We start from the raw sequence: 11,956 nt of genomic DNA on the forward strand, positions 1-11,956 counted from the left end.
ACTTGAAAGGCACATACCAGCAATGGGAAGCACTTAGGTTGTATATAGTTTTGGTAATTTTTCCGTATCCGGTATCTAAGTTAATCCCTTGATCCTAATGACAGATCCTGTATAATTGATCCTGTGGTACATGATGCTTGCAGTTTTAATTTAGTACGTCGACAGATCCTGAACATACCTAACACAAATATCACAATACAAACAAATTATGTCAGGCCTTGTGGAATTTTAATTTTTGTATTCAACTTGCGACCATAATTTTTATATCATAAGTTTTTCTTAAGTCCAGGATCTGTCTACGTACTTAATTAAAACATCAAGCATCGTGTACCATAGGATCAATGTGTATATGATCTTGCCATCAGGATCAGGGATTAACTTGGATGTGTGATATGGAACTTTTGCCATAGTTTTCAACTTTTTTTAAATGTAATTGCAAGGAAGTTTGTCGGCCTATTCTGACTCAATCGGTTTAGTGATTTAATTTTTTTTTAATAAATGAAACTACTTTACTGTCAGTAGTGTAAGTGGAGGTGGTGATGCCACCAGAGCGCGAGGATACTGTAATGCTTAGAGAGCAACAGAAAGTGCAATGATCAGGAGTGGGGCACTTGATGACAGATAGGGACTCAGGAGTAGGATGCTTTATCAAATGATTGCATTTTAGCACACTCACAACCTTGTTCACTAATATACTTTTTCAATCATATACTTACACCCTTTTTTTATACCTCTATCTATGAAGTTTGACTACAAACGTACAAGGTGGTCATCCACTATGATTTTTTAATTAAATTTACTTATTTTTTATTTATCTAACTGCTTAGTTACCTTTTTATTGAATTATTAAAATTTAAAATTTCCATAACACATATTCTAGTTTATCCGTTCTATCCTGATGACATGATCTTGTATACATTGATCATTAATTAGTCCATATCATGTATCCAGGTTTATCCTTTGAGCCTGATCGCGTGATCCTGAATATATTGATCCTGAGGTATGTGATGCTGGCTGTTTTTATTTAATACTTCAACAATACAAACAAATTATATTAACAGTCTTTTGGAAATTTTTTCATATACATTTTAGGATCATGATTGTTATTTCACAAGTTTTTGTTATGTAAAGGATCTTTGGACATTCTAATTTAAAACAGCAAGCATTATGTACCACAGGATCAAGGTATACAGACAGGATCATGCCATCAGGATTAAGGAATAAACTTGGATACATGATACAGAACTTTTACATTTTTAAATAATGCTTGAGACTATTGCTCTATTATGCTGACCAAACCTTACCGTTAGCTTACATGCAAAGGGGAATGCACAGTGTTAACCTACTATTGCCTAAGCTTCTAGGAAGCATCACAGCAAATGAGGGCAATGCAGAAGAAAAAGGTTACAGAATGCTGTGGCGGAACCAACTACGAACTTTGGGAGGAGCGAATGACCTGATAGTTTTTGAGTGGTGTGGAATACTTCCCAGTTAAATGGGATATATTTAACAGTTTAGTTTTGAACTTCGTCAATAAATGTCCAAGGCAACGCCAGATACTGCAGCTATTAATATATGTATGTATGTATGTATGTATGTATGTATGTATGTATGTATGTATGTATGTATGTATGTATGTATGTATGTATATCCACTTTAAAAAAAGGTTATTTTAAAAAATTTAGTATGACTTTTAAATTTAAAAAAATTTTGTACACAGAAACTATGCTAGGTAGCACTAAAAAAAAGTAAAATTGCACATTTTTACAGAAAAAGTGAGCGAGTCTTTGGGTTTTTGCCAGTGATGTGTGAACATCTGACCTTGGTAACAGAAAATTTGTGTTTTCTCACGATGTAAATAAACTTATAATATGCGTTATGTACTTGTGTTATTGCATTTATTGAGTAGTTTATTAACCAGGCCTTAGATAAACCACATGGCAATGTGTCGCACTGTTCAACACCGAGCGTGATAAATATTCGCTTTTCAAGTGCATACTTTCTCCACCCGCCATTGGAATTCGCTGCCTGAATCGTAAATGTTTATTGCAGTCATCACAGTTAGATAGTACAAAACAGAAGGAAATTTTAAACAAGAATAAACTGCTTCGTTAAAAGAGAAAAAGACTTTAAAAAATACTAAACCCTAGTTTTGGATATATTTTTGACAAAGAATTTTATTAAAATACTGTCCATCTAGTTAAAATTCAGTAAGCAGTTAATACTTTAAAGTTTCTGCACATGTTAGATGACTACAAAGTATTAAAGGATAATTGTACTATTGTAAAGTTCTATTTTATTTTAACTAAAATTTAAGGATACATGCCAGCCTAGCAGTGGCGTGCCCAGGATTTTGCTCTGGGGGGGGGGGGGGGGTCAGGCAGAAGGCTAGGGCCTTTCCGGGGGGTCTGGGGGGTATGGAATACCCCCCAGATAGGCGGGGGGTCCGGGGCTCCTCCCCCGGGAAAATTGTGAAAAATACGTGTTCAATATTGCTGATTTAGTCTATCTAAAAATACTGTTTAATTAAACATTTATGCTTGTGTCATTGAATTAATTTTAATATCATACTAAATATTTTTTTTATTTTATTTTATGAATTTAATATTAAAATATTTTTAGCCCTGGGGGGGGGGGGGGGGGGGGGGTCCGGTCCCACACAACCCCCCCCCCCCCCAGGCACGCCCCTGCAGCCTAGTATGCAATAATCAATCTAATGGACTGAGCTATTAATGAAATAATTTTATAGCACAATCATAAAAATAAAATGTATTCATATATAGTTGCTTAAAGCCTAATTTATATATTTCAGTTATCTGTTATTAAAAAAAGTAAACATGTTTTTTCAGTGTTTTACATGCTTTTAAATTAATCAAAACATTCCTACAAACTGGAGTTTTTTTAATTTTTCAAAAATTTATAACTCAAATACCAAACGTTATAAAAAATTCAAACTTTTATTTTTTTTTCCCTGCTAAGCTAATACTATCTCATAAAAAAAAATCATAATGATCTGAAGACATCATGGTTTGACCATTGGTCGACGGGATGTGCATATACGTTTGACTGTCTTTTGCTCCTTCATTTGGGCAATTTTGAATCAATCAATAGAAGCTTTAGCAAATTACATTATGTTTAAGGAGTGAGGTATAGTAGACATGTACATGGTAAATTTAAAAGTATTTGAAATCAACGCTACCGATGGTTACATCGACCCTAAGAACTGTTATAACTGAGTTCATTCCATGACAAAATTCAACTCTTGTAAACCTGTTTTTTCTTGATGCACCTCTATGCGTAGCCATTGAATGTGATCTGGGGAATCCAGTTATTTGTTAAGGAGCCGACCTCCGTAGCGCAGTCGGATGCACACCGGCTTGCGGTACGAGGGGTTCTGGGTTCGAGTCCTTGGTAAGGCATGGGTGTTAATTTACATACAGAGATTTGATTGATAAGATATGATAAAGAAAGCTTCAAATAAGGACACATTACCGTATGGCCCTGGGCTTCAGGCTGTAGGCCACTATCAACTTTAAAAAAAAAAAAAATGTTAAGGAAGAGACATCTATTTCTGTATCATGTGAGCACAATCTGTAAGAAGGCTGCAGGAGCAATCGTGAAGGGCAGTTTGAGCCGTCTCGACCTGTGACTGTGTTGCCGCAGGACCCTGAGCCACCAGCGATGGCTGGATGCGTTCAGCGACGACCGCGCCAACATCTACACGTTCAGCTCGTGCGTGGCGCTGGCGGACCTGAGTGCGGACGGAGACCACCGGCTGGTGGTGGCGGATCTCGGCACCGGCTCGGCCGACGTCAAGCTCAAGGTACCTGCCTCCGGTCTGCCGCCGAGACGAGCGACGGCATCCAAACAGAGCCTGCCGTGAGGACTGACCGCTCATACAGTTGTCTAATGCATCTCTGTGGGCTTTGAGCCAGTGTGAGCAGTAGAAGCCAGTCGTCTAAAGTACGTACATGGAGGATTGCGGAATCTATTTAAAAAGTAATTACACTGGTGAATTTTTCCATTCTTTATAAATTTATCTTGGGTGAAAGACAACTCGAAAAACATTTTTTTACAGAGTTTTTGGAAATTGCTGGATATGAATTAAATGGTGACAATAAATGCCAAAACAAGCCATTTTTGTTAAAGGAACATATGTTGGATACACAACCTGGCAAAGTAACAGACACAAATGGAAGATCACAAAACACTCCACGGGAAGCAGGTGATAAGCCAGGTGCAGACGTTTAGTGTTAAGTCAAACGCAGTAGCGACCAGCAGTCTGGTACACAGCGCAGTGGATGGTTGGTTGTGGTACATTTTAAGTCAGGGCTTCATGTATGACTTTATGTGATTAATGTAGTGCTACTATTAACAAATTTAACAAAAAGCTGTACCACTGTTGACATGTTTGCAGGGATGGCCAATATGCAAATGGTATACAGGAATGCGAGAGGAATATTGCAGCAGAAGCCATGCAAGGGCGCTTTCCCGACAGATATTTACTGAATAGGAAACCTTCAAAATGCTTAATCAGCAACGGTTTGAACTGGGGGTTTCATACCATGAAGGGCGATCAATGTACTTCAGGAAAGTGATTGCTTGTGGATGTGATTAACTGTATATGTATGCGTCCTGCTCTTTGCTTGCTTCCAGCTTCTACGTTGCGATTGTGCATCCTCTCAGCCACTGGAGTGCTGTCAAGATGCATGCAAAATTCAAATTTGCACTCTGATATTCACGTTTGTAAATTGGCAGGGTTGTGATTCCCAACATATGTAATTATATTCCTTAATCAAAATGCCACCCATTAAATTTAGGCCTGGAAATTTCCAAACATTCTGTTTTTAACTTACATGTGTTAAAATTATTCAATGGGTAGTACGTCCTAGCCCACCTGAACATTTTGGAGTCAACTTCCTACAGTCATTCCTGCCAACAGATGCTCAACATTTAACTTGAACATTTGCCTGTTTCACATTGGTTCCAACTGATGACGTGTCAGAACAAGTGATTTTTTATTTTCCCGCCTTTTTAACCAATTTGAAACACGTGACAATAGTTTAAAAGTGTTCTTATTAGCTTCAGTGCTGTGCGGTAGGTTCTTTCGAGACTTCTGCCCTGTAGGTTTTTCTCCATGTCACTTAAGTTTAAGTGTAATTGGATCAGTCTTGTTTTGACTCCTCCTAAAGGTTCCAAAGCAAGTAATAACCATCAGTGAAATACTTTTTTTTAATGTTCAATCTAATCAATCAAGTATCACTGAACAGTGGATGACTTATGGTTTGTTTTTACCAGTAAGTCTACCCTGATGGATAGTTATGCTATCTAATGATTAATGATTAATAGGTAGGTGAATATGTGTAGTAGGCTACCTATATTCCATATTATTGCTGTGTCTATCTCTAATAGAAACAAATAGGTACATAAAGGTAGGAAGCACTAAGAAAAGTCATAATTAGTTGTTTGTATGACAGACTTCATGACAAATCAACCCTTTTTAAAATATTTTTTTATTTTTATCTTTTGTTACTTACTTCCTTTTAGTCGGGGGTTTTTTCAAAAATTTTATTTAATCCTTTTTCAATTACAACGCTTACATTGGTCGTGGGTTTTTTCAAAATTTTTAATTCTGCATTTTTTCCCCCCTTATGGCCCCTTAAAAATCATGAACGTTGTTCTACTGTAGTGATGGCGTCGCCGGACGCCTCAGTGTGCGAGTGCTGCCAACACGGGGTTGTGTTCAGGGAGGTTGTTGCCCGCCAGGTGTACAAGGGGACCTGCCTGGTGACGGAACTGACGCTTCTCGAGGTCCCCAACAGCGTGGCCGCCTTCTACATGGACCTGAGCGAGCCCCGCGTGCCAGGTAGTAGCCGGCGGGCCGACACCTGTCCTCGCCTTAATTGTGTGTGTGTTTTCGTGCTGGGACAGCTGCAAAGTGGCTCTGAACATTGGAATACAGGCATGGTTCCTTAAACAACATTCAGCCAGTTTCTTCCACAAATTCTCTGACTCATAATGTGTTAGTCAACCTATTATGACCTCGGAAGTGAGATGAAAGAACCCAAATAAATAAACAAGACTATTAATAAGCAATTTCTGTTGCTTATGTCAAATAATTCACAAGATTCAAGATAAAAAGTAACCATATGTCAGCAGTGTGTTAAAAAAAAAAACTTTTAAAATTATAAAAATATACCTCAACAGTTCAAATAATAAGCTATAATAAAATAAATTCAAAATAATACTAGAACTGAAAATAAAATTCAAATTAAAAATAAAGTATATAGTAAGAAAAAAAAAATTATAATCAAAGACTTATGATTGCACAGTTAATTTACTCAATGTAACTGAATAATTTTCTTTAAAATAATCTTTGACATTCTAGATACACTTTCCAGTACATCTACTTGGTTGCCACTGATCTCAAATAAATTTGAGAGTGATGGGTGATGTGTAATCTAATCACCTTTATTAGTAGAAGAAAATCATAAAAAAATCACATATTCACTTTCTCTCATATGCACGGTGAGAAAAAAATGATTGCGCAAGCAGAGGAAGGGGTAGGGCGTAGGGCTAGTTCTGTGGTCAGATCAGAGTCAAGTTCCCCTCCCTAAGATCAGCACCTGAGACCCTGCCCAATCATTGGTGAAGCATTATCAATGTCTTTGAAGTACCCTTGTATGGCATCTAGGGACAAAATTATATGGTGAATTGCGATAAAACCAAAATAACACACATAAGCAATACACCATATAACACTGAAATCAAAGTTAATAGACCACAAAGCACCAAAATGCAATTAGAATCATGAAACTATTCAGCATTTGGAAATAACACTTAACTATAATGGCAAATACCTAATATTTTAAATATTAAATTTAACGAAAGTAATTTATTATTTAGCATAATGTTTGTTCCACAAGTTAGAAAAAAAAGAGATTGGAAAAAGTAAACTTTTTAAATCTTGAAACTGTTATTTCGTTATTAGTTACTCATTTTTACATTATGACTTAGAATATTTTTCAAACACATAAATACTTAACATATTTGTTTTATTTGTTCCAAGAAGTTAGAAATGCCTGTTACAAATCATATTGAAAAGGTGTATCGTGTATCAGTCAAAATTACAATGTTTTAGAGAAATTATTATCAGGACCATTTAAGTATCATATTTTTTCAGTTATTTACTATCTTTTGTAATAAACAGATTTAAAAAAAATAAAAACAATAACACAGAAATCTCAGGTTTTAAAAATGTAATTGGCCTGAAAATAAAACCATAAAATCTTGTTTCTATGTCTTTTGATATATTTTATGTTTTGTGTTATGTATTATCCAGATATTTATCATTTTTAATAATTGGAGATCATTTGAGAATAAAGAGGAAAAAATGTTACCTATTCATTTGGGTTTCTTCCATTATGGTAATCGTTGAGATGCTTACTATACAGGATATTGTTTGCTAAGTTATTGTTGCGTAGCTAACACCTCGGATTTCGTGGAGGTATGGTCCGAGGCTGTAGCATACAAGCATTTGTACACCAGCTTACGCAATGTAACAGTATCTCTATTTTCCACTGTTGTTCTTTTGCAAGTTTTGTGTAAACATACAGGAAATTATTGCATTATTAGAGTAAATGATACTTGTTTTCACGTGTGTATTGATTCAGCAAAGTTTAAGTTATTATATCTCTACTGTTAATGATCATACATGTTAATATTTTTTGTGACAATCCAGACCTCCGGCTAGCTCAAAAAAGGTTTAGATTGCACTCAAATAAACACTTGAAGATGTTTGTATTGAATGTTGAAATATTATTTCAGTTCCCCAAAAACGGTTTTACTGTCAATGATTGATCTTTGAAATAAAGTCTGTTGGACAACTGTTATTAATTTATACTGATTTGTATTAATCCTTCATGAAAATTTTCAAGTCACCATGGCCGCCATCTTCCAACCACGAAAACAGGTACACGATGAAAAGACAAACTGTTTGCGCAAAACATTATCACTGATTCATAGTATTGTATTTCATATTTAATTTCAGTCTATACTTTTATGTTGTTTATCTAGGTAGTTCTTGTTTCATCAGAGTTGTTTTCATTTCCTATCTTTGTTTTTGTGTTGTTTATGTATGGTGCCTACCACTGTAGGTAGACATATAACAACTTGATAAATAAATAAATAAAAAATAAATAAACACAAATTTATTGTTCGTTGGTGAATCCCTTGATTGCCTGCAACTCACGGTACTAGCCGAAGGACTCCATCCTCGCAACAATTACAAAATTAACTCTATTATTGTTGTGTGCTGTTACCGACGACTGTGGCCAAAATTACTTAATCAAAGTTCCGAATCATACGAAACATAGTATTAAATATATATATTGTGTACCCCGATCACAGCCTCAAACTTCTCTGCCTTTATAGTTATTTGTTAATTCTGAGCCGCCGCCTGATATGTGACCTCTCGGTACCTCGGACCGACACTGACTCATTGGCTGCTCTTTGTCCTCCAAACAGTCAAGGATGCTCATGTGATGTAATTTCCAACCAATCACAAAAATGCATATAAAAATATTAACCAATACTAGCGCATGGCAACAGCATCTCAACCAACTCACGAGTCTTTCCCACGCTTAACAGAATTCTGTCTCCTACTAACTATGACGTGACTCGCAAAATTATTGCATCAGCCTTCTTTCAAACAAAGAACCATAGCAAAAAAATATAATAAACTTACATGTTCACCTATTTTAACCAAACAAGAAAAAATTATTTAAAAAATAACTTGCAATGACATTTTATACAATAAAGGAAGCAACTCATCAGAAAGTAAAGATGCTAAATTGTTGTAAATTATTTTCATAAAACATTTTGCAAATGCACAAATATTATTTACATAATTTCATAAAACGCAACCATATATTATTTCTGATTATGAAAACCCAATAAATATTTTATAAAGTCATTTACAAAGTGGGGAGGGTAGTAACTTCGGATGCAACATAGTATTTAAAACTACAAATAATTTTTTTTGGCATATTCTACAATTTCCTGCAAAAAGTGTTTTATTTGTTCAATAAATATATTGAAATGTTATTTAAAGTGTATAAATTAGATAAAGTCTACAACATAAACTATTGCCTGCCTAGCACATAAACTTGTACATTGTATATTTCCCACTAACTTTCTTGCTTTTAGCTGTGACGGGAAATAAGGGTTTACTTTATTATTCACCTTCATGCTCCAGATGAGGTTCGTTTATGCTAGGCATGACAAATGCCTCCGTGCAGATGGGGTCGAGTGTGCCGTCTTGACACATGCATTGTCGGAACTGTGGTTGCAGCGATTGCCGTGGCCTCTGGCGCCAGCGTTTACATCTACAAGAACCTGAAACCGTATTTCAGGTTCACCCTCCCGTCTCTGGAAGTGAACCCCTTTGAGCGAGATGTGTGGATGGAGGTAACTAGAGGGCTCGCTTGCGTTCGGCGGGACGCCAGGCACTGGAGCACGCCAGCACTCTGTGCACGCATTGCGTTTGTTCTCGCAGAGCCGTGTTCGATGCACGGGTCCTCACAAGTTTCTTCTGTGGCCAGCACGTATTTAGAAGAACAACGATACACACTTTCTGCAGCACCTAGTTCTCTGTGTTCTGTTAGGAAGTACGTTGGTTTTTGCACACATCTTAGCATTTTAGTGTTGTATTTGTACACCTAATAAAACTTTATTACAAACTTAAAGGAATATAATTTTTTTTTTGTTTCAATGGGAGATATTCTTGTCCAACAGTTGCACAATTTACTTTTATGTTTGCACTTCTTGTAATGTTTGTTATTCTGTATAAATGTTGGATCTCATAATCTTTTTAACTTATTGCGCTTATGTATGCAACAGATTTTAACGTTTATTATTCTGTACAAATGTTAAAAATAGGGATGGGCCAATCAAATCCTCAAATACCATCCTATCCATAGTATTAGAAGGATTTGATAGTCAAGGAAAAAGATTCGGAAAAAAATAGAGGAAATAAAGCAAATTAAATAATTCAAAACTGATAACCTCTGAAGTTTATTAGATAAATATTTGCCTTCATTCCTATCCTGCTATCATTCCTCAAAATATTTTAATTTAACATTTAAGTAATTACATAAATAAAATTGCAATATATATTGAATCTAAAAACTTAGTTTGTACAACAAACATTTAAACGATTGACTGTTTCAGCACTGTAATCTACATTTTTATTTCTTTTCCATTATTTTATTTTTGACCCTTGAGACCTAGATTCGGATTCGAGGGGTATATTCAAGGCATTCTTTGGGATTCATATTCAAGATTTGGATTTGAGAAATTTGGGATTTGGCCCATTGCTAATTAAAAATCATCTCAACTTATTAATATTATGCTTATGTGTGTGACAGAAATAAACATTGATTCAATGCAGTTTTTTTTGGACATATGCCATTGCAGTTTTGCACTGTTTGTCATGGAAAAATTAAAAAAATAAAAATAAAAATATGAAGATAAAAACTTCACAAATAACAAGACTGAATCAGCTGATGTCGGACAAACGTAACCGTTGATGAAACCAAACAAGTATTATGGACAACACAACGAAAACAGCACGGACAAAAAATGTTCAACATATAAATATCAGACAGCACAAGAATTCCTTTGAAGGAACTTAATCATGTAAAAAATAATACAACAACACAGAAGACCACAGTGGGCTAACAACGACGGGACAGATTAAATGCAGGAGACAACAAACCTGAACAACGCAGCAATCATATAAACACAACGATGAAGATAATCAAGTACTATGTGGACAACACAATGACGATAGCACCGACGAACACAGAAGATTTCCAACGAGAACAATCGCGACGTTTCGGGAACTGGCATATGTTCTCGTCATCAGGCACAAACAGACTGATATTGGACACTGGAAAACCATGGGTTTATATAATGTTAGAGCTCATATAATTTATTTTTTAAATTTTTAAAATTTTTCCATGACAAAACAGTGCAAAACTGCAATGGCGTGTGTCCAAAAAACTGAATGCATCGAATCAATATTCCCCATTGCATTGATCATTTAAAGAACATAAAATTAAACATTGTTCATCATATTGATAAAGATTCTTCAGACGAGTGTTTGTCTTGCGAGGAGACCATGGCGGTGGCCCCGGTGTTGCTAGCGACAGGGTCGGACCCGTCGGTGTGTGATGCACGCAGGCTCGGGACAAGAAGATGTCGGCGGAGGCGGTGCACGAGATGCTGCAGAACGTGCGACAGGAGGCGGGCTTCAGCAGCCTGTCGTCCCGCTCCCAGCGGCTGCTCGCGCTGGACCGCTCCCGGTGGCACGACTTCGTCGCCCAGCACAGGGACGCCCCGCTCAGGAAGCAGGTGCGTTCCTCGCGCTCCTTCCTCTCCTGACATCAGTCATGTCCTCTGCTGCAACGATATCACAGAACCCTTTAAACTGTGCTCCATCATACTGTTGGATGATTTTGTTTCAATGACATGATATATATATGATATTTTATCAACACCTGAAGCCATCTGCAAAAAAAAAACAGGACTTGTAATGGCAACATTGTTCTTAGAAAAGAGCTGGTAGGTAATTGCCTCCAAGAATTAAAAATTTTCTGCAAAAACCTTAAGTTTAAGTTTTCACCCCCTTACCCTCCACGAGCAGTACTTTCACTTTGTTCCCCCCACTCTGGGTGGCTGCCAGCGCGGAGTGTACGCGGCCCCAGGGAAGCGGTGACACGCAGTGTGTGTGTGTGTGTGTGCGTGTGCGCGCAGACGGTGGTGACGTGCATGACGCTGCTCAAGAAGTGCGCGGCGGAGGAGCCGGCCGTGTCCTGCCTGGTCGTGGGGACCGAATCTGCTACCATCTACATTCTCGACTCTGAAGCATTCACCGTCCTCCATACCGTTGAGT

The 11,956-nt window shown here is 36.9% G+C and overlaps 1 protein-coding gene across 1 annotated transcript in view; it reads left to right on the forward strand.

The window, feature by feature from the left end:
- The window catches only part of LOC134536679 (Bardet-Biedl syndrome 1 protein homolog), a 76,405-nt gene that overhangs the window by 14,900 nt on the left and 49,549 nt on the right, over positions 1-11,956 (forward strand). Inside the window, exons 2-6 of the mRNA XM_063376518.1 lie at positions 3,664-3,823; positions 5,767-5,866; positions 9,353-9,468; positions 11,245-11,415; positions 11,818-11,949. Of these exons, the coding sequence (XP_063232588.1) occupies positions 3,664-3,823; positions 5,767-5,866; positions 9,353-9,468; positions 11,245-11,415; positions 11,818-11,949 (679 nt within the window). The remainder of the gene's footprint in view (positions 1-3,663; positions 3,824-5,766; positions 5,867-9,352; positions 9,469-11,244; positions 11,416-11,817; positions 11,950-11,956) is intronic.

Source organism: Bacillus rossius, chromosome 11 (assembly GCF_032445375.1).
Source record: "Bacillus rossius redtenbacheri isolate Brsri chromosome 11, Brsri_v3, whole genome shotgun sequence".
In the NCBI taxonomy this organism is placed as follows: domain Eukaryota; kingdom Metazoa; phylum Arthropoda; class Insecta; order Phasmatodea; family Bacillidae; genus Bacillus; species Bacillus rossius.